The sequence below is a fragment of the Microcaecilia unicolor genome, chromosome 2, assembly GCF_901765095.1.
Source record: "Microcaecilia unicolor chromosome 2, aMicUni1.1, whole genome shotgun sequence".
NCBI classification, from domain to species: Eukaryota; Metazoa; Chordata; class Amphibia; order Gymnophiona; family Siphonopidae; genus Microcaecilia; species Microcaecilia unicolor.
Window position 1 is genome coordinate 333,245,910 of NC_044032.1, and position 23,732 is coordinate 333,269,641.

Consider the following 23,732-nt stretch of genomic DNA (forward strand, 5'->3'; position numbering starts at 1 on the left):
TTTAAAATGGATAAGGCTACAAATCCCTGTAATCCTGTCTGAGCACATGTCTCAGATCCCTGTGGCTTCTATTGGCTTGACTGGTTCTCTGTGCATGCTGGGCTGGTTGCCCTACCCCCTCCTCTCCATCAAGACTGTAAGAGTTGGTCTGCTGCATTATCTCCTCTGTGAACTGTATCTGCCTATGCTGTACTTTGCCTTATGACCCCCTTTTAAACCCTGTAATGCTATCAAGATTTTACTAGTATAAAGTATATATAGCATCTCTCTCAGCATTTTGCTGAATTGCTCCCAGCTTCTCTTTTGCATGGAGAACAGTCTTCCAGTTTGCAGGGCAAAAACTTGTTCAGCGCATCTGAACTCTAAGTCATATTTTTCTTGTTTGACTACTAAATTAAAGAAGATTTTGGTTCAAGAGTTCAAAATCTTCTCGTAGTGATGTTCTACATTCTGGTTTAGCTGCATGCCATTCATGCCAGGTATTGAATGGGCAGAACAGTAAAATCTTGGGTGTTTCAGTAAATCTTGTGGGTCTCAGTGAAAATCTTGGCATTCTTCAGTTGCTTCAGTATGATAAAGGTTTAAAACATTGCTCAAAGTATCACGTGTTGATGACAGAGGATGTTTCAGCTTTAAGTGCAAGGCGTATGCATATTAATTACAAGCATTGCAGAGTTCAGTAAAGTTGTTTGGCATAAAATATCATCTTTGGAGTGAAGAGTGATCTTCAAAGTGAGAGTAAGTGTGGCTCCTGGACTGATGAAAGACACTGTAATGCCTGGCTTAATACCCTACAGCCTACCGGAGTAAGTCCGGCCCCAGCCTGCACCCAAGTTCAAGTGAGAAAGATCAAGCTGTGTGGATTTGTTTTGTGACCCGGGTCAGGGGTGCCTGACCCCAAGAGCTAGTCAGAACCCCAGCACGCTGGGAGTGGACCCGGATTACACCTTGAAGATCGTAGTTTGTCCCTTTTTGCACAGCGAGCCTCCTACAATATTCTGGAATTTCTACATGGCATTGCCCACAATCTGTGCTTTTAGAACAACATTGACAAACTTTCGTGCTTTTTAATTTTCTCATATTAACTTTCTTCACTCATATATATAAGTTTATAAAATTAACTTCTTCATACAGTTTGTGTGCTAATTTTTTTATTTCTGTATCTTGCTGTAGCTGTAGTTTTTTTCTTACAAAATTACTCTGATTTTTCCATCAGTATCCTGTCTCCTCTTTTGTTTCGATCAATTGAGCCATTAAACCAATTGTCAGGGCCCCTCTACAAAATACCACATTAAAAGACTTTGTATATGTTACATTGTAAGATGATAGAAGTAACAGAAAACAGTGAATATTGACTTACTTCTTGATGATGTTTTAAACAATTGAGCACTCCTTTGTCTTTTCAGCTGCAGTTTCAGGATCTCATCTTCTAAGCACTGATTTTCTATTTCTAGTGTGATGAGCTCCATGTTTACATCATGTTTTACTGTTCCATTCCTTCCTAAAAATCATATTTTATTTAAAACAAAATTGACAGATACAAGCATAAAAAGTTTAAGATACATATTCAGACTCTTACGACTCTCTCTTCCCTTCCTTCTGCCATCTCTTTCTACTTCCTATCTCAAGTACTCCTCTTATGTCTTCTATGCAGAGCCTTGACATTTTCTCAAAGCACCGTCACAGCACCAGCACTGCTTCTCCTTCTACTTAGTATTGCCATAGTGCCTTCTCCTCCCATAACTCGGAGAAAGAGAAACAACGAAGAGACCAAGAAAAGATGACAGATTATACGTCACCATTGTATCAATTTGCCTATTTACAGCTACTTAGGAATAGTAACGTATAGCAAACAAGGCAAGACGCAGATAGTTCAACAATAAATAGTAGATATGGCCTCAAATACATTTAGCCACAAGGGCTATGCACTGAAACTCATGCAAAAAGAAAAATACTGTATGCAGTAAAAAATGTAAGCGCATATATTAAAATTATACTTAATTAACGATATAGTACATTTTTTCTGCATACTTGCTAATATATGGTGTATGGATCCAGAGAACAAAGAAGAGTCCTTTTTTCCTAACCAAAGGACTTTTTGTGGAGTGTACTTAGATGGAATGAGTGGAAGAGTGAAACCAGGGTTTGAAACCATAAGACCACTTGCAACTCTCTGATGCCATTTAAAAGAACTAAAGATGCTGGTGGTTTACAAGCTCTCATAGAGTTGGAGATAAAGAAATCCATATTCATAACTGATGTCATCATTAACTGCTGCCTGTATTTTAAATATCACCGCTTTTGTAGTGCACTGTCTCAGGCATGCTGCTGCAGCCATACCACCAAAGGGGCATACTGAGGATAAGATTGGCCTTTTATGAATGCCTTTCTGCAGCCTTCAAAGGTTTACGTAGAGAGAAAATAGAGGGATAGAGGATAGTGCTGGCCCTATAGGATGGATTGAGGAATGGGGAAACAGAACCCAGTTATTTGGGGACAGGGGAGGTAGGGATTAGTGTAAAAATTATAGCCTAAGTAAGAGGCCTCAAACTAAAGCTACTAAGGTGGTTGGTGGTAGGAAATGGGATAGGAGTTTATACATATAGTTTGATGTTTGTTCTATAAGATCAAAAGTTTTTTGCACAAATTGAACATGCATGAGAAGTCCCAGTGTCCGGCATCTGGAGGCATGCTGCCAACATTTTCTTTACTGCAGCAGCACAAGAAGGAGGGGAGTGGCTTGGGCAATGAATATCTTTGGCCAGCGACAGTGAGGCTTCAGCATACCTGTCAGCCATTTAATAGGTGCTGCAGGTTTGGAGGGAGCCTGAGCCCAAAATGGGGGAGAGGGAAGCCCCAAAGCAGTGGTGTAGCCAGACAGCCAATTTTGGGTGGGCCTGAGCCTAAAGTGGGTGGGCACAAAATTATCTCTGTCCCGCCATTCCTCCACCTCAAAATATAAATACTTTAGCTAATGAGGATCCTCAAGCTCTTGTTAGCTGAAGACTTTCTCTGAAGGCAGCCAGAACTCCCTTTTACCAAGCTTGGCAGGCAGCAGCACTGTCCCTAAGCCACTAATGCCAGCACCATATGCGTGCTTAGTAGTCGGTGGCTCAAGGATGCTGTCACTGACTGGAGAGTTTGGTAGAAGGGAATTCTGGCTGCCTTTGGAGGAGGTTCTCAGCTGGGGATGCTTGGGGTTCCCCACCAGTTATTAGACATGCTATGGCCCAGGTCAGAAAATAAAGGGCACTTTCTCTGATCCCCTCTCCTCCCTGCCTCCCCTCCAATTTCCCCACCTGCCAATACTAATCACACTGACAGACCTTCACCAAATACAGACCAAGGGATCACAAATTAGAAGTTAAAATATTTACACAAAAATTGAATTGAGAATCCCAAGAAGTTAAACTTAACATATACAGTGGGGGAAATAAGTATTTGATCCCTTGCTGATTTTGTAAGTTTGCCCACTGACAAAGACATGAGCAGCCCATAATTGAAGGGTAGGTTATTGGTAACAGTGAGAGATAGCACATCACAAATTAAATCCGGAAAATCACATTGTGGAAAGTATATGAATTTATTTGCATTCTGCAGAGGGAAATAAGTATTTGATCCCCCACCAACCAGTAAGAGATCTGGCCCCTACAGACCAGGTAGATGCTCCAAATCAACTCGTTACCTGCATGACAGACAGCTGTCGGCAATGGTCACCTGTATGAAAGACACCTGTCCACAGACTCAGTGAATCAGTCAGACTCTAACCTCTACAAAATGGCCAAGAGCAAGGAGCTGTCTAAGGATGTCAGGGACAAGATCATACACCTGCACAAGGCTGGAATGGGCTACAAAACCATCAGTAAGACGCTGGGCGAGAAGGAGACAACTGTTGGTGCCATAGTAAGAAAATGGAAGAAGTACAAAATGACTGTCAATCGACAAAGATCTGGGGCTCCACGCAAAATCTCACCTTGTGGGGTATCCTTGATCATGAGGAAGGTTAGAAATCAGCCTACAACTACAAGGGGGGAACTTGTCAATGATCTCAAGGCAGCTGGGACCACTGTCACCACGAAAACCATTGGTAACACATTACGACATAACGGATTGCAATCCTGCAGTGCCCGCAAGGTCCCCCTGCTCCGGAAGGCACATGTGACGGCCCGTCTGAAGTTTGCCAGTGAACACCTGGATGATGCCGAGAGTGATTGGGAGAAGGTGCTGTGGTCAGATGAGACAAAAATTGAGCTCTTTGGCATGAACTCAACTCGCCGTGTTTGGAGGAAGAGAAATGCTGCCTATGACCCAAAGAACACCGTCCCCACTGTCAAGCATGGAGGTGGAAATGTTATGTTTTGGGGGTGTTTCTCTGCTAAGGGCACAGGACTACTTCACCGCATCAATGGGAGAATGGATGGGGCCATGTACCGTACAATTCTGAGTGACAACCTCCTTCCCTCCGCCAGGGCCTTAAAAATGGGTCGTGGCTGGGTCTTCCAGCACGACAATGACCCAAAACATACAGCCAAGGCAACAAAGGAGTGGCTCAGGAAGAAGCACATTAGGGTCATGGAGTGGCCTAGCCAGTCACCAGACCTTAATCCCATTGAAAACTTATGGAGGGAGCTGAAGCTGCGAGTTGCCAAGCGACAGCCCAGAACTCTTAATGATTTAGAGATGATCTGCAAAGAGGAGTGGACCAAAATTCCTCCTGACATGTGTGCAAACCTCATCATCAACTACAGAAGACGTCTGACCGCTGTGCTTGCCAACAAGGGTTTTGCCACCAAGTATTAGGTCTTGTTTGCCAGAGGGATTAAATACTTATTTCCCTCTGCAGAATGCAAATAAATTCATATACTTTCCACAATGTGATTTTCCGGATTTAATTTGTGATGTGCTATCTCTCACTGTTACCAATAACCTACCCTTCAATTATGGGCTGCTCATGTCTTTGTCAGTGGGCAAACTTACAAAATCAGCAAGGGATCAAATACTTATTTCCCCCACTGTACTACAACACTGGAGAAATAACAACAGAAATGCATTTCCTTTCTATTGAACACAATGCAAAGACAATTGCTATGCACATTTCTGAAAGCTAATATATTCCATTTAAAACATTCAAAATAAAATGATTTTTTCTACCTTTGTTGTCTGGATGTTTTATTTTTCCATTATGTTGGTTCCAATTTCCTGTCTGTCATCTACTAATTCTCCTTCAAGCGGCTGCTGTACATTTGTCTTCTCTCTGCTGTCTATTCCCTCACTACACCTACCTCTGATATAATGATCATTCCTTTTTAGTTCTGTCCTCATTTTTTTCTTTTCCGCCTCTGTCAACTCAAATTTCACCCTCTTTCTCATCCTTCTCCTCCTTTTTACTTTTCAGCTACCTATCAGTTTTCTATCTTCTTCTTTCGCCCACTAGCTCTCTCATTCCCCATCTCACTCCTTCCCCAGGCTTCCATTCCCTTCCATCTTTATCTATTCTCCATTACCATATTTCTACCCTCTGTAATCACTATCATCTCATCCATTTTCTTGCCACCCTTATCCTCCCCTTCCTGGCCTCTCCCACATGGTTCCACCATTCCCAGCGCCTTCCTCCCTCCACCTTTCAAGCCCAGCATCTGCTCTCTCTTTCTTCCATCCCCACCTTTGTAGCCTGATATATCCTGTCCTCTCTTCCCTCCTGTCCTGTTCCCCATGGTCCAGCATATCTCCTTCTCTCTTTCCTCAATCCCATTGTCTGGCATCTCTCCATCATTTTCATCTGCTCCTGGATCCATCTTCTTCTCTCCCCCTCTCCACCTGAGCATCTCTTCCTGCCTCTCATCCAATCCCATGTCCTACATCTCCCTATCCCCCTCCCTTGTACCCCAGAGCCAACCTCTCTCTTCCCCCTCCCACCAACCCACCCATGCAGCATTCATGCCCTTCCTCCGCCATGTTCAATATTTTTGCCTCGATCTCACTGTCCACCATTTCTCTCTCTCCACCTCCTTTGTGCCCCAGGTCCAACATTTCTCTCTTCCACCCCCCCCCCCCCATGCATCATCTCTCCCTTCTTCACTTCCAGTGCCCCCCCCCCCCCCCGGTCCAGCACTTTTCTCCACTTCCCCTCCTCCAACCGGTCCAGCACTTTTCTCCCTTCCCCGCCTCCAGTGTCTGGTCTGGCACCTCTGTACTTTTTTTCCTCCCTGCTTCTAATGCAGTGTCTGCAACTTACAGCATTGGAACTACCCGGCAGCGATTCACACACACAGGCTCGCACGAGTCGCACCTCGCAGTAGCTCCGGAGTTCCCACCACGTCCCGTCCTAATAGGAAGTTGCGTCATTGAGGGCATGCTGCGTGACATGTCAATGAGGGCATGACGCGTCAGAGCGAACGCCGGAGCCGGCCTGTGCTGTGAGTTTGAATTGCAGCTGGGTAGCGCCAATCCTGTAAGTTGGAAGCACCGCGGCAGAAACAGGGAGGAAAAAAGAGAAGTGCCAGATCTGTGGGAGTGGAGGGAAGGGATCATGGGTGGTCGGGCTGCGCTATTCCTGGGTGGGCCTTGGGCTTAAGTGGGTGGGCCTGGGCCCACCAAGGCCCACCCGTGGCTACGCCCCTGCCCAAAAAGGCTTTCCCGTACTCTGTCTGTTCCTAGTGGGCTCACAGTCTAAGGAATTTTATTTTTTGTACTTGGAGCAATGGAGGGTTACAATACTTGCCCATGGTTACAAGAAGCCACAGTGGGAATCATAGTACCATAGTAAATATTGGCAGATAAAGAATTGTGTGATTCATCCAGTCTGCCTAGCAAGTTGTATCTGACACTCTGCGCAGGCTCTATTTCTTCAAGATTAAACATTGGCATCATAAATAGGGCGGTAAGTAACTTGCCTTGCCAACCTTAGATGGGCAGTTACATGATGCAATCTTGGAACATACTGTTGTTTTCAACCCTAAAATTGTCCTCTCCTCCCCTACCATTGACTAGCATCATTTATTCACCATTATCAACTTTAAGATTCTACCCCTCCCCCCATAGGGATACATAGCACCTGCAGTCACAGAATATGCTTTGAAAGAGATTAAGTATGTGCATATCCTCTCCCTGGCAATTTTGGGGCACAGACAGTAGAAGTCTGCCTGGCACCAGTTCTACTTCCCTACTACTGGAGCTGCAGTTGAAGCACACTCCAGCCTTGATCCTGATCTGACTTTGCCATTTAATTATATTATGATAATTTTTGCCAAGTGGATTCTCATATCAGGTCTTGCATTTTATTAACAACTTGATCCAAAGTAGTTACTTGACTAGCTGCATAAAGCAGAAATTTATAGCATCTAGGATTTTTACCTCCTTAGCATCTCCTGATGTGACGTGAAATCTCTCACTATTATTGTATTTCCAATTTCATTAACCTTCCTAATCTCTATTAGAATTATGCAGTCTGTTTCCTCATCCTGACCAAACAGGCCATATTTTGTCATGACTTGGGGTGAGCCCTTGGGCTGCAGCCGAGTTGACGCTACATAGCGACTCCGAGGACTGGCTAGACCCCGACTGGCGGCAGGCAAGACACCTGGGAAAGGCTGGAGCTTGAAGACAGGACTGGAGCATAGAGTCAGGGCTGAAGCAGAGCAGGAACAAAGCTGGAACACAAAGAAGGAGCAGAGCTAGAACACGACACAGGCAGGAACAGAAGACGAACTGAAACAAGGCTGCAACACACACTGTTGCAAAAGCACTGGCTAGGAGACAGGAACTTCCTTAAATAATACCAAACAGGAAGTGATGACATCAGCCAGCACCTTCTTGCAAAACTACAAAGAAAGTGCTGGGTTTCCAGGAAGTAAAGAATAGTTATTTGCCTGTAACGGTGGTTCTCCATGGATAGTAGATCATCTAGCCACACAGTTGAAGTGACGCCCTGGTGATGTCACCGACCCAGCCTTTCTATAGCACAGAAAACTTAAATAAAGCTCTCTGTGCATGTCCTTGCTTTCTCGCCATTGATAGGCACTATATATATTGCACACTCAGCCCTCCCATCTCAGTTAATCAAAAAGCTGGCGGAAACTCTGGATGGGAAGGTGGGACTGTGTGGCTAGAAGATCTACTGTCTACGGAGAACCACCATTACAGGTAAGTAACTATTTACAGTTGAAGACTTCCAAGCTATAAAAGGGAACAGTCCGTACAAAAATACCAAACATATGGAGATGTAATGATAACAGTACTGTTACCTGGAAGTGGAGAAGGAGGAGAATTGATGCCTCATAGGAAAGACCATAAAAAGCCTGTCCAAAAAATAGAATCTGCTGAGAAAGCAGTATCCATGTAAAAGTTTCATAAAAATGTAGAAAGGTGTGATCTATATTGATTTGGAAATACATACTGAAAAAGCTCTGTAAAGATGAGCTGTTGTGGAGGGGCATAATTGAACGAAAACGTCTATCTCCATGGGCGTTTATCTCCGAGAACGGGTCCGTGAAGGGGCGGACCGAACCGTATTTTCGAAAAAAATAGACGTCCATGTTTTATTCGACAATTTGTGAGCTGGGCGTTTTTGTTTTTCAGTGATAATGGAAAATGAAAGCACCCAGCTCAAAAACGAATAAATCCAAGGCATTTGTTCGTGGGAGGGGCCAGGAGTCGTAGTGCACTGGTCCCCCTCACATGCCAGGACACCAACCGGGCACCCTAGGGGGCACTTTTACAAAAACAAAAAAAAAAGGTAAAAGAGCTCCCAGGTGCATAGCACCCTTCCCTTGTGTGTTGAGCCCCCCAAATCCCCCTCAAAACCCACTGCCCACAAGTCTACACCATTACTATAGCCCAAAGGGGTGAAGGGGGGCACCTACATGTGGGTACAGTGGGTTTGGGGGGGTTGGACGACTAAGCATTAAGCAGCACAATTGTAACAGGTAGGGGGGGATGTGCCTGGGTCCACCTGCCTGAAGTCCACTGCACCCCCTAACAACTACTCCAGGGACCTGCATACTGCTGCCAGGGAGGTGGGTATGACATTTGAGGGTGAAAATAAAAAGTTGTGAAACATCATTTTTTGTGGTGGGAGGGGGTTAGTGACCACTGGGGGAGTCAGGGGAGGTCATCCCCGATTCCCTCTGGTGGTAATCTGGTCATTTAGGGCACTTTTTGGGGCCTTATTCGTGAAAAAACAGGGTCCAGGAAAAGTGCCCTAAATTCTAGCTACAAACACATACTTTTTTTCCATTATCGGGGAAAGGCGCCCATCTCTGTTCGGGTGATAACCACGCCCCAGTCCCGCCTTCACCACGCCTCCGACACGCCCCCGTCAACTTTGTACGCTTCCGCGATGGAGTGCAGTTGAAACCGTCCAAGTTCGGCTTTCGATTATACCGCGTTATTCGTTTTGGGAGATAAACGCCTATCTCCCGATTTAGGTCGCAATATAGGCGTTTTTGTCTTTCGATTATAAGCTGGATAGTAACTCAAGTTCGAAAACAATATGGAAAAACTTGAAGAATGTGTAGAATGTTATTGAATTGTTTGCTGATAACTATAATGAATACTGCAGCTGTTTCTATAAAGTAAGGATCTTAGAAAGAAGTTGAGATGATTGTGCATACACAAAGACATATATATGAGATGGTCTGGAGTAATATCGTGTACTGGCAAAGCAAATCCATAGTGTATAGTTATAGACAGTGCATTTATTCTATCAAAAAAGGTGCCGGTACTCAAATGCTAGGCCACTCTTCAGGAGTGGGGTGATCACTGAAGGACCCACACCACAATAGCCAGGTCCCCTGCAACCAGTCACAAAATCTATGACAAGGCGGTGTGTAGAGCCTGAGCTCTTTCATTAAAACTTAGGGTCCATGGGTCAATTTTAACAGACAATGGAAAAGGTGCCGGTACTCAGTACCCCCAAGTACACCCTCAAAAAAAGCCTTGGTTATAGACCAAGTAATGAGTCAGAGTTCATATATAATAATGTGTGGAAAAGAAAGAAAAGTGGTGGAATGAAAGTTTCACTGATATGGAACAGCGATAACAACTGAAGGAGGCATCTCAGGTGAGGTCAGATCAGCACCTTGTTTAGGAATAGATTAAGGAAAGAGTTCATAGTAAATCCATGTCTGGATTTCAGTGATATGTAGTGCTGATAAGTACATAAGTAATGCCACACTGGGAAAAGTGGCAGCTCCTCCTCTCATCTCCACGTCACTGCCCCTGGAGTAAGACCCCGGAGGAGCGCAGCGACGTGAGAGGTGAGAGGAGGAGCGGCTGCAGAGCCGACAGCCAATGCCTCATGGCTGTCTGCGGTGCCGCGCATGTTTAAAAACGTTTATTGTTTTTTTCTTTTTGTAGCGGCCGCTGCTGCTCAACAGGAGAAGCAGCAGCGGCTGGACAGCGTTACCAGTGGCAGCTGCGGGTGGCGAGGGGGTTTGATGCACAGGGGAGGGGGGGAGGGGAGGGTGGCTGGACATGGGGGGGCGGGGGGAGGGTCGCTGGACATGGGTGGCTGCAGGGGGGGCAGGGAGAGAGGAGGGTCGCTGGACATCGATAGCTGGAGGGGGGGTAGGGGAGAGGGAGGTGGGGAGGGGGTCCTGAGACCAGAGAGGTGGGGGTGGGGAGGGGCGCCCTGCGAGAGGGGGGGCACACACTCACTGTCTCTCACATACATTCTCTCTGACACACTCTCTCTCTCACACAAACACACACACACTCTGTCTCTCTCTCATTCTCTCTCTGACACACACACTCCATCTCTCACACACACTCTCTCTCAAACATACACACTCCGAGGAAAACCTTGCTAGCGCCTGTTTCATTTCTGTCAGAAACGGGCCTTTTTTACCAGTGTGTGTGTGTATATACAGTGGGGGAAATAAGTATTTGATCCCTTGCTGATTTTGTAAGTTTGCCCACTGACAAAGACATGAGCAGCCCATAATTGAAGGGTAGGTTATTGGTAACAGTGAGAGATAGCACATCACAAATTTAATCCGGAAAATCACATTGTGGAAAGTATATGAATTTATTTGCATTCTGCAGAGGGAAATAAGTATTTGATCCCCCACCAACCAGTAAGAGATCTGGCCCCTACAGACCAGGTAGATGCTCCAAATCAACTCGTTACCTGCATGACAGACAGCTGTCGGCAATGGTCACCTGTATGAAAGACACCTGTCCACAGACTCAGTGAATCAGTCAGACTCTAACCTCTACAAAATGGCCAAGAGCAAGGAGCTGTCTAAGGATGTCAGGGACAAGATCATACACCTGCACAAGGCTGGAATGGGCTACAAAACCATCAGTAAGACGCTGGGCGAGAAGGAGACAACTGTTGGTGCCATAGTAAGAAAATGGAAGAAGTACAAAATGACTGTCAATCGACAAAGATCTGGGGCTCCACGCAAAATCTCACCTCGTGGGGTATCCTTGATCATGAGGAAGGTTAGAAATCAGCCTACAACTACAAGGGGGGAACTTGTCAATGATCTCAAGGCAGCTGGGACCACTGTCACCACGAAAACCATTGGTAACACATTACGACATAACGGATTGCAATCCTGCAGTGCCCGCAAGGTCCCCCTGCTCCGGAAGGCACATGTGACGGCCCGTCTGAAGTTTGCCAGTGAACACCTGGATGATGCCGAGAGTGATTGGGAGAAGGTGCTGTGGTCAGATGAGACAAAAATTGAGCTCTTTGGCATGAACTCAACTCGCTGTGTTTGGAGGAAGAGAAATGCTGCCTATGACCCAAAGAACACCGTCCCCACTGTCAAGCATGGAGGTGGAAATGTTATGTTTTGGGGGTGTTTCTCTGCTAAGGGCACAGGACTACTTCACCGCATCAATGGGAGAATGGATGGGGCCATGTACCGTACAATTCTGAGTGACAACCTCCTTCCCTCCGCCAGGGCCTTAAAAATGGGTCGTGGCTGGGTCTTCCAGCACGACAATGACCCAAAACATACAGCCAAGGCAACAAAGGAGTGGCTCAGGAAGAAGCACATTAGGGTCATGGAGTGGCCTAGCCAGTCACCAGACCTTAATCCCATTGAAAACTTATGGAGGGAGCTGAAGCTGCGAGTTGCCAAGCGACAGCCCAGAACTCTTAATGATTTAGAGATGATCTGCAAAGAGGAGTGGACCAAAATTCCTCCTGACATGTGTGCAAACCTCATCATCAACTACAGAAGACGTCTGACCGCTGTGCTTGCCAACAAGGGTTTTGCCACCAAGTATTAGGTCTTGTTTGCCAGAGGGATTAAATACTTATTTCCCTCTGCAGAATGCAAATAAATTCATATACTTTCCACAATGTGATTTTCCGGATTTAATTTGTGATGTGCTATCTCTCACTGTTACCAATAACCTACCCTTCAATTATGGGCTGCTCATGTCTTTGTCAGTGGGCAAACTTACAAAATCAGCAAGGGATCAAATACTTATTTCCCCCACTGTATATATATATTTATTTATTTATATTGCAAAAGCCTTCATATATATATTTATATTGCAAAAGCCTTCATGTTTAGCAGAGTATTTTGTTAAATACTTGGGGAACTGTGAATGTCCTGATCAGGACATCTCATTTTCTCCATACAGGCCCTATGGAAAATGGGACTAATAGCCACTGAGATCTTAAGAGTACAATGCTACCATAAAACAGATTTCTTTCTATGGATGAATGAATTGTGAGGTAACTACACTACACTGACAATTTAATAATGGGTGATATAGGAATTAAAGCCAACTGTAAACATAGGCTCTAGCTCTGCAAGTGCCAGTGGGTACCAAGCACAACCAATATTGAGCAAGCTGCTCCACTGTGTCCAGGGAGGGGTAATTTGTATTGTGTTTGGCATCCCCAATCATTTTGAAAAATTGGTGCCTACAAGTGAAGTAACTGACTGGAAACAGAATGTGGGGAAGTCTGGTACAAGGAGCACAAAACCGGAAAAGCATGACATTAAGCATGCACTACTAGGTACAGATAAGATGCTGCTAAGACTATTGAAAGTAGATGATATGAAGTTGTGGAACTGGGAAAATTCTACCTAGCCTAATACAAACACTACATTAATAAGCATATTTCTAAAGTAGAATTTTTTCCAGTTCCACAAAGTCTTTGTTCAGCCATACGTTTCTTTTTCTGTGGTTGTCTTGTTCCTCTTCCTTGTTGTTCAAGGTGTTGAGCTTCTGTGAGAAGATCCTGTAGGTGTAGCAAGATCATTGAATCATTTCCTCCATTCTGGAGGTAGGTCAGACGCAAAGCACTGTGAAGAAAACAAAAGTAAAATACTTTACAACCGACAGCTTATTAAATATTATTAGATATCACTTACAGGCTCATTCTCAAAAGAGAGAGATGTCCAAAAAGTGACATAAGTCAGCATTTGGACGTTTATCTCACAGAAACATCCAAATCAGTATTATCAAAACCTCTTTTTGGACGTCTTTCTCTGAAATCCATCAGAAGGACGTCCAAATCTCAAGGGGGCGTGCCAGGGGCATGTTCAAGGTGGGACTTGGGCATTCCTAAGATATGGACGTCTTTCAGCAATAATGGAACAAAACAAAGACTAAAACTTAGACATTTGGAGCTAGACCTGTTTTTATACCAAATAGCTGTAGTGGGAATTGAATCCACTTCCCCAGGATCAAGGTCTGCTGCACTAACCACTAGGCTATTTCTCTACTCCACAGAAGAGGTGCCCCAAATGACCGGATGACCACTGAAGGGACTCAGGGATCACCTCCCCTTACTCCCTCAAATCCAAAACATTTTTCCAAACAGCACTTTCAAAAGGAAAAGATAGACTTTTTTTTTTTTGTAGGAAATGACCTTTCCTGTTCTGATTTTGGACGTTTTACAAAAAATGACCAAATTCAGGCTCAGATCCAAAAATGCCCCTTGTGCATTTGACTTGCCCAAAGTTGCAAGGAGCAGCAGTGGGAATTGAACCCATGTTGCCAGGATGAAAGCCCACTGTATCAACCATTAAGCCACTCCTGTGTTTTGGACATAGCTTGTTCGAAAATGGACCAAAAAAGGACATCCAAATCACAGGCCATCCATAGTATTTTTGAACACAAAAGATAGACATTCATCTTTTTCAAAAATGACCTTCTTTCCTGTTCGTAATTTGGATATCTTTGTAAAACGGCCAAATTCTGACGTTTCTTTTAAAAATGCCCATCTTAGTAGCCTAAGGCAAAACTGCATTAAAATTAGAAATTGTTTTATGTTAGAATTCCTTATCAAATTTGAGAAGCTTCTGATTATTGAGAAACCTCTATCAGTATTCAAAATTATTTATGAAGTTAATTGGAAAATTAACAGTATAAATCATTGGCGTTAAAATCCTGGGCTGCTGACGGCATAACCTTTGACTAAACATGTCAAAGGTCCAACCAAAAATTATCCAGATAAAGAGAGAGTGGGGAGATCTCCTGGAGCTGGAGCTAAATATTAACAGGATAGCATGAATTTCAGCATTATGGGCTAGATTCTGTACATGGCACCTGAAAAATCCACACAATGAAAACATATGCCTAGGCATATTCTCTAAAGTACATCAAAATTTTATAGAATGGGCTTAAGTTTCCATGTGGTATATAGAATACGCCGAGCACCTCTCCACATGACCAAATTTGGTCATGTCCATTTAGGCCACGTTTTACTTGGTACAAATAGCGGCACATAGATTTAGGCACAGAGGGAAATCGTGCCAAACAAATCTCATTGAGTTCTTTGATTGGGTGACAGGAGAATTGAATCAGGGACGAGCTATGGACGTAATCTACTTAGATTTCAGCAAAGCTTTTGACACGGTTCCCCACAGGAGTCTCTTAAATAAACTGGAGGGGCTGAAGATAGGACCCGAAGTGGTGAACTGGATTAGGAACTGGTTGACGGACAGACGCCAGAGGGTGGTGGTGAATGGCATTCGCTCGGAGGAAGGAAAGGTGAGTAGTGGAGTGCCTCAGGGATCGGTGCTGGGGCCGATTCTGTTCAATATATTTGTGAGTGACATTGCCGAAGGGTTAGAAGGTAAAGTTTGCCTATTTGCGGATGATACTAAGATCTGTAACAGAGTAGACACCCCGGAGGGAGTGGAAAACATGAAAAAGGATCTGAGGAAGCTAGAAGAATGGTCTAAGGTTTGGCAATTAAACTTCAATGCGAAGAAATGCAAAGTGATGCACTTAGGGAATAGAAATCCACGGGAGACGTATGTGTTAGGCGGGGAGAGTCTGATAGGTACTGGCAGAGAGAGGGATCTTGGGGTGATAGTATCTGAGGATTTGAAGGCGACGAAACAGTGTGACAAGGCGGTGGCCGTAGCTAGAAGGTTGTTAGGCTGTATAGAGAGAGGTGTGATCAGCAGAAGAAAGGGGGTGTTGATGCCCCTGTATAAGTCGTTGGTGAGGCCCCACCTGGAGTATTGTGTTCAGTTTTGGAGGCCGTATCTTGTTAAGGATGTAAAAAGAATTGAAGCGGTGCAAAGAAAAGCTATGAGAATGGTATGGGATTTGCGTTACAAGGCGTATGAGGAGAGACTTGCTGAACTAAACATGTATACTCTGGAGGAAAGGAGAAACAGGGGTGATATGATACAGACGTTCAAATATTTGAAAGGTATTAATCCGCAAACGAACCTTTTCCGGAGATGGGAAGGTGGTAGAATGAGAGGACATGAAATGAGATTGAAGGGGGGCAGACTCAAGAAAAATGTCAGGAAGTATTTTTTACGGAGAGAGTAGTGGATGCTTGGAATGCCCTCCTGCGGGAGGTGGTGGAAATGAAAACGGTAACGGAATTCAAACATGCGTGGGATAAGCATAAAGGAATCCTGTGCCGAAGGAATGGATCTTCAGGAGCTTAGTCAAGATCGGGAGGCGGGGCTGGTGGTTGGGAGGCGGGGATAGTGCTGGACAGACTTGTACGGTCTGTGCCAGAGCCGGTGGTTGGGAGGCAGGGTTGGTGGTTGGGAGGTGAGGATAGTGCTGGGCAGACTTATACGGTCTGTGCCAGAGCCGGTGGTTGGGAGGAGGGGCAGGTGGTTGGGAGGTGGGGATAGTGCTGGGTAGACTTATACGGTCTGTGCCCTGAAGAGCACAGGTACAAATCAAAGTAGGGTATACACAAAAAGCAGCAAATATGAGTTATCTTGTTAGGCAGACTGGATGGACAGTGCAGGTCTTTTTCTGCCGTCATCTACTATGTTACTATGTTCTGTAACAGTGCACGTAAATTTTGGAATGCCCATGAAATGGCCATTTCCACACCCATAACCATGCCCCTTTTTGGCTGCATGTATAAGAATTTAGGTGCTCTGCATTACAGAATACACTTAGCGAGTTGTGTGTGTAAATTCTAATTGTTGCCAATTAGTTCTCATTATTGCTTAAGTGCTGTTATTGACGCTGATTAGCTTGATAAACCAATTAAGTTACATTCATTATTATACAATACACTTGGATTTCAGCACGGAACACTAGGCGCGATATATGGAATCCGGGGGTATGTGGTTAATTTTATCCTTTTAAACAGGACTGCATAAATAGCTGTCCTAACCTAAACGGTTACTTTAAGAAAGGTATTGTAGACGTATCCCCACGTGTCACCTAGCATGCAACTGTGGCCGATGATCAGAAGTCTGACTAGGCCAGGAACCATCTTTTCAGAGCAAGACTGTCATGGCTACCTCAGCGTTTCCTGCATCTCTGCCAGCTCAAGGACACACTGGCACTCCAGAGCACATCTGCACTTCATCTTTGCAGGTGAAGCTGGTAACAAGACAGATTTAACCTCCTAGCCTCTGCTCAATTGCCCTCCCCTTGTTCCTTCTCACTCAGTACTTCCCTCATCCTTAATTGTCTTGTCTGTATTTTTAGATTGCAAGCTCTGTCAGGTGTTCAGCGCTGCGTGCATCTGGTAGCGCTATACAAATGCTAGTAATAATAATAATTTACGCCAACACAAGTATGAGATAAGGCTTGTGGACCCCTTGTTCGGCGCCAGCACTCTCAGGGAGTGTGTCTGAATCAACTATGGACATTATTGTTCTCCAGGCCTGCATTTCCTCTGATGGACAGGAGGAATGTGTGACCTGATTGGGCCAAAACAGTCACCTGAGGACAGTGGACAGGGGTCTGGTACCGGCCTTGAAGAAGAACAAAGGAGAAGAGTTTTGGGCATGGACCAGAGCAGACACACTGCTGATAGCTCTGGAGAAATAGTGCCTCTATGTGACTTCTATGTACAGAGCCTCTCTGTTTACAACATTACAAATAAGTGAAGCTGATAATTATGGCTTCTAACCTTGTGCAAGAGACCAGCTACCTTTTTTCCTTCACTAACCAGATGTTTTCCAGTAGGCTGCATTTTAGGCAGCTGGAGCCAAAGGGAATGGTCATACCTTTCATTACATTACAATAAAAGATATTTCTATCCCACATTAGCCTTAAAGTTCAATGTGGCTTACAAATCAAAACAGCAATAGATAAAATAAACAAATACTGGACAAAGAACATCATCCAATGAAAATTTTAACATAGCAATAAAGTCTCAAGATAGTGTAAAACTCCTACAACTGGGGAAATAAAGAGTGAGAAATTTCCTAGGCTGTGTAGCTGATTTCCTATTTGCTAAGTGCCAGGTGCAATACACACAAAACTTAAAAACTGATCCCCTGATATTCAAAACCATTTAACCGACCAGGAACAGCATCTGTCTGGTTAAATGGTACTTAGCCGGTAAGCACTAATATCCAGCATGAGATAGCCTGCTATCTCAGCTGAATAATAGCGCTTAGTGGCTAGCCAGATGACCGGCTATGTCACATAATGTAGTTGGTCAATTCCGATATTCAGCATCTGGCCGGCTATATTTGGCAGCCAAATATGGCCACGTCAATAGGTGGAATATCTTTCATCAAGGAATTGTATCTCTGTAGCGTGTCCTAATGTTACATTTACCCAGTCTATATTTGGATAATTGAAGTCACCCATTATTATCACATTGCCCATTTTGTTCGCGTCTCTGATTTCTTTTATCATTTCTGTGTCTACCTGCTCATCCTGGCGAGGCGGACGGTAGTACACTCCTATCACCGTTTTTTTTTCCCTTTTATACATGGAATTTCAACCCACAATGATTCAAAGGTGTGATTTGTGTCCTGCTGAATTTGTAATCTATCTGAGTCAAGGCTCTCGTTAATATACAATGCTACCCCTCCAACAGTCCGGTCCACCCTATCACTACGATATACTTTGTACCCCTGTATGACAGTGTCCCACTGGTTATCCTCCTTCCACCAGGTCTCAGTAATGCCTATTATATCCAATTTTTCATTTAGTGCAATATATTCCAACTCTCCCATCTTATTTCTTAGACTCCTAGCATTTGCATATAGACATTTCAGAGTATGTTTGTTGTTCTTATTTGCAAGATGCTTAGTACCTGACACTATTGATTTGACATCTTTTGTCTGATCTTTAGTTGTATTTAAGGGCACCTGGTCTACCATGGTCTGTTGTGCAACCTCACTATCCAGAAACCCTATCTTCCCTGTTTGTGAGGTATCTTTGCAAGATACCTTTTCCCGAACCATGCGCTTTTGAGCGACTGTCGGCCTTCCCCCCATTTCTAGTTTAAAAGCTGCTCTATCTCCTTTTTAAATGCCGACGCCAGCAGCCTGGTCCCACCCTGGTTAAGGTGGAGCCCATCCTTTCGGAATAGTCTCCCCCTTCCCCAGAATGTTGCCCAGTTCCTAACAAATCTAAAACCCTCCTCCCTGCACCATCGTCTCATCCACGCATTGAGACTCTGGAGCTCTGCCTGTCTCTTGGGCCCTGCACGTGGAACAGGTAGCATTTCAGAAAATGCTACCCTAGAGGATCTGGATTTGAGCTTTCTACCTAAGAGCCTAAATTTGGCTTCCAGAACCTCTCTCCCACATTTTCCTATGTCATTGGTACCCACATGTACCAAGACAGCCGACTCCTCCCCAGCACTATCTAAAATCCTATCTAGGTGACGAGTGAGGTCCGCCACCTTCGCACCAGGCAGGCAAGTCACCAGGCGATCCTCACGTCCACCAGCCACACAGCTATCTATATGCCTAATGATCGAATCACCAACTACAACAGCTGTCCTAACCTTTCCCTCCCGGGCAGCACTTGGAGACATATCCTCGGTGCGAGAGGATAGTACATCCCCTGGTGGGCAGGTCCTGGCTACAGGAGTACTTCCTACTTCACCAGGGTGATGCTCTCCTTCTAGGAGACCTCCCTCCTCCAAGGTAGCACAAGGGCTACTAGACTGGAGGTGGGACTTCTCTACAACATCCCTGTAGGTCTCCTCTATGTACCTCTCTGTCTCCCTCAGCTCCACCAAGTCTGCTACTCTAGCCTCAAGAGAACGGACACGTTCTCTAAGAGCTAGGAGCTCTTTGCATCGGGTGCAAACATATGACATCTCACCAACTGGGAGATAACCATACATGTGACACTCAATGCAAAAGACTGGATAGCACCCCTCTTGCTGCTGGACTGCTGACTCCATCTTAGTGTTTTTGAGTTTTTCAATAATTTAAAACTTGCTACAGTATTAAGGATATTAGCCTAATATAAAAGTGTCTTTTACTTTTTATAGAGTATTGTATGATTTATTTAGTATTTCCTTCTTAGATGGTGATGAAATGTATTTAAAACTCTATAAGAGCACTCCTTGCTTGTTACCCTAATTACAATAACTGACTATAAATGAGGAGTTGTCCTAGGGGTGGGTGGGTGTTGGGGAGGGTGGGGGGGGGAATACTAAATTAGATCCTGCAGTGGCTGTTAGATTCTGTTAATGCTGTGGTACAAAGCTTTTAAAACTAAGTGGAAAAGACTATGGAGATTAGCTGTTTTCTGTTAGCTTTCTCCGAGGACAAGCAGGCTGCTTGTTCTCATAAGTGGGGTATCCCTAGCCCCCAGGCTCACTCAAAACAACAAACATTGGTCAATTGGGCCTCGCAACGGCGAGGACATAACTGAGATTGACATAAAACTTATTCAACTAACTGAGAGTGCAGCCTGGAACAGAATAAAAATGGGCCTAGGGGGGTGGAGTTGGATTCTAAACCCCGAACAGATTCTGCAGCACCCACTGCCCGAACCGACTGTCACGTCGGGTATCCTGCTGAAGGCAGTAATGAGATGTGAATGTGTGGACAGATGACCACGTCGCAGCCTTGCAAATCTCTTCAATAGTGGCTGATTTCAAGAGTCAGCCCAGCCTGGGCGTAAGTGAAGGAAATACAATCTGCTAGCCAATTAGATAAGGTGCGTTTCCCGACAGCCACTCCCCTTCTGTTGGGATCAAAAGAAACAAACATTTGGGCAGACTGTCTGTAGGGCTGTGTCCGCTCCAGATAGAAGGCCAATGCTCACTTGCAGTCCAATGTGTGCAGCTGACGTTCAGCAGGGCGGGTATGAGGACGGGGAAAGAATGTTGGCAAGACAACAGACTAGTTCAGATGGAACTCCGACACCACCTTTGGCAAGAAATTAGGGTGAGTGCGGAGGACTACTCTGTTATGATGAAATTTAGTATAAGCAGCATGAGCTACCAAGGCTTGAAGCTCACTGACTCTGCGAGCTGAACAGACTACCACCAAGAAAATGACCTTCCAAGTCAAGTACTTCAGATGGCAGGAATTCAGTGGCTCAAAAGGAGGTTTCATCAGCTGGGTGAGAACGACATTGAGATCCCATGACACTGTAGGAGGTTTGATGGGGGGCTTTGACAAAAGCAAACCTCTCATGAAGCGAACAACTAAAGGCTTCCACACGGTAATGGTATGCACTAATCGCACTAAGATGAACCCTTACAGAGTTGGTTTTAAGACCAGACTCGGACAAGTGCAGAAGGTATTCAAGCAGGGTCTGTGTCGGACAGGAGCGAGGATCTAGGGCCTTGCTGTAACACCAGACAGCAAACCTCCACCAGAGAAAAAAGTAACTCTTCTTAGTGGAATCTTTCCTGGAAGCAAGCAAGACACGGGAGACACCCTCGGAGAGACCCGAAGAGGCAAAATCTACGCCCTCAACATCCAAGCCGTGAGAGCCAGGGAGTGGAGGTTGGGATGCAGAAGCGCCCCCTCGTTCTGAGTAATGAGGGCTGGAAAACACTCCAATCTCCATGGTTCTTTGGAGGACAATTCCAGAAGAAGAGGGAACCATATCTGATGCGACCAAAAGGGAGCGATCAGGATCATGGTGCCTCGATCTTGCTTGAGTTTCAGCAAAGTCTTCCCCACCAAAGGTATGGGAGGATAAGCATACAGGAGGCCTTCCCCCAATCCAGGAGAAAGGCATCCGACGCTAGCCTGCCGTGGGCCTGAAATCTGGAACAGAACTGAGGGATCTTGTGATTGACTTGAGTGGCAAAGAGATCCACCAAGGGGGTGCCCAACACTTGGAAGATCTCGCGTACCACTCTGGAATTGAGCGACCACTCGTGAGGTTGCATTATCCTGCTCAATCTGTCGGCCAGACTGTTGTTTACGCCTGCCAGATATGTGGCTTGAAGAAACATGCCGTTCCGGCGAGCCCAAAGCCACATTCTGACGGCCTCCTGACACAGGGGGCGAGATCCGGTGCCCCCTGCTTGTTGATGTAATACATGGCAACCTGATTGTCTGTCTGAATTTGGATAATTTGATGGGACAGCCGATCCCTGAAGGCCTTTAGAGTGTTCCAGACCGCTCGCAACTCCAGGAGGTTGATCTGCAAACCTGTTTCCTGAAGGGACCAACTCCCTTGGGTGTGAAGCCCATCGACATGAGCTCCCCACCCCAGGAGAGACGCATCCGTCGTCAGCACCTTTTGTGGCTGAGGAATTTGGAAAGGACGTCCCAGAGTCAAATTGGACCGAATTGTCCACCAATGCAGGGATTGGAGAAAACTCGTGGATAGCCGGACTAAGTCCTCTAGGTCCCCAGCAGCTTGGTACCACTGAGAAGCTAGGGTCCATTGAGCTGATCTCATGTGAAGGCGGGCCATGGGAGTCACATGCACTGTGGAGGCCATGTGGCCGAGCAATCTCAACATCTGCCGAGCTGTGATCTGCTGAGACGTCCGTACCCAGGAAACGAGAGACAGGAGAGTGTCGGCCCTCGCTTCCGGAAGGTAGGCACGAGCCGTCTGAGAGTCCAGCAGAGCTCCTATGAATTCTAGCTTCTGGACTGGAAGAAGGTGGGACTTTGGATAATTTATCACAAACCCTAGCAGCTCCAGGTGTCAAATAGTTATCTGCATGGACTGTAGAGCTCCTGCCTCGGAGGTGTTCTTCACCAGCCAATCGTCGAGATAAGGGAACACGTGCATTCCCAGTCTGCGTAGAGATGCCGCTATGACAGCCAGGTATTTTGTAAACACCCTGGGTGCAGAGGCGAGACCAAAGGGTAGCACACAATACTGAAAATGCCGTGTTCCCAGGCAGAATCGAAGATACTGTCTGTGAGCTGGCAGTGTCAGGAAGTGAGTGTAAGCATCCTTTAAGTCCAGAGAGCATAACCAATCGTTTTCCTGAATCATGGGAAGAAGGGTGCCCAGGGAAAGCATCCTGAACTTTTCTTGGACCAGATATTTGTTCAGGGCCCTTAGGTCTAGGATGGGACGCATCCCCCCTGTTTTCTTTTCCACAAGGAAGTACCTGGAATAGAATCCTAGCCCTTCCTGCCCCGGTGGCACGGGCTCGACCGCACTGGCGCTGCGAAGGGCGGAGAGTTCCTCGGCAAGTACCTGCTTGTGCTGGAAACTGAAGGACTGAGCTCCCGGTGGGCAATTTGGAGGTTTTGAAATCAAATTGAGGGCGTATCCCAGCCGGACTATTTGGAGAACCCACTGGTCGGAGGTTATAAGAGGGTCCCAAAAAACAACAAGGCAAACCATCTGCAAAATCCAATATGGAAAAAGAAGCCAGCAGATCAATATAACATCAGAAAGATTTTATTGAAGATACCGTATGTAAACAAATTGCCCGACACAGGCCGTGTTTCGCCCACCAAGGGCTGTGTCAGGGGCTACAATAAACAGATTGAATTATAATAAATAAAACATCAAGTTTAAAATATAAAAACAACATACCTAAAATATAAAAACAACATATCACCATAGTTTCTCATATATTCATGAACAAATAGATAATGTATAAGGTATAAAATGATAATAAAATGTTATACATACGTGTATGTAAAATCTAAACATGAATAAATAAGTATGTGGTGTACATAGAAAGGACCACTTGATACAAATAAATAAATTTATTTATTTGTATTAAGTGGTCCTTTCTATGTACACTACATATTTATTTATTCATGTTTAGATCTTGTTTTCCACGTCAGAGGCACACAGCCATGAGAGTGTGCGCTTCACCACACCTTGAGCAGCGGCCCTGGACGTGACATCAAACGTATCGTAAACGCCCCTGGCCAGGAATTTACGACACGCCTCCAGCTGCCTGACCACCTGCTGAAAAGGCTTGGCCTGCTCAGAAGGGAGCTTGTCCACCAAGTCCGCCAACTGCCGCACATTGTTCCGCATATGGATGCTCGTGTAGAGCTGGTAAGATTGGATTTTAGAAATGAGCATAGCAGAATGGTAGGCCTTCTGCCCAAAAGAGTCCAAGGTTCTAGAGTCACGACCCGGGAGCACCGAAGCGTACTCCCTAGAACTCT

General features: G+C 45.3%; 1 protein-coding gene across 1 annotated transcript in view; it reads right to left on the reverse strand.

The window, feature by feature from the left end:
- LOC115462048 (coiled-coil domain-containing protein 17-like) overlaps positions 1–23,732 on the reverse strand; it is a 290,272-nt gene that overhangs the window by 113,079 nt on the left and 153,461 nt on the right. Inside the window, exons 6-7 of the mRNA XM_030192096.1 lie at positions 13,141–13,274; positions 1,361–1,501 (exon numbers count right to left, since the gene is read on the reverse strand). Of these exons, the coding sequence (XP_030047956.1) occupies positions 1,361–1,501; positions 13,141–13,274 (275 nt within the window). The remainder of the gene's footprint in view (positions 1–1,360; positions 1,502–13,140; positions 13,275–23,732) is intronic.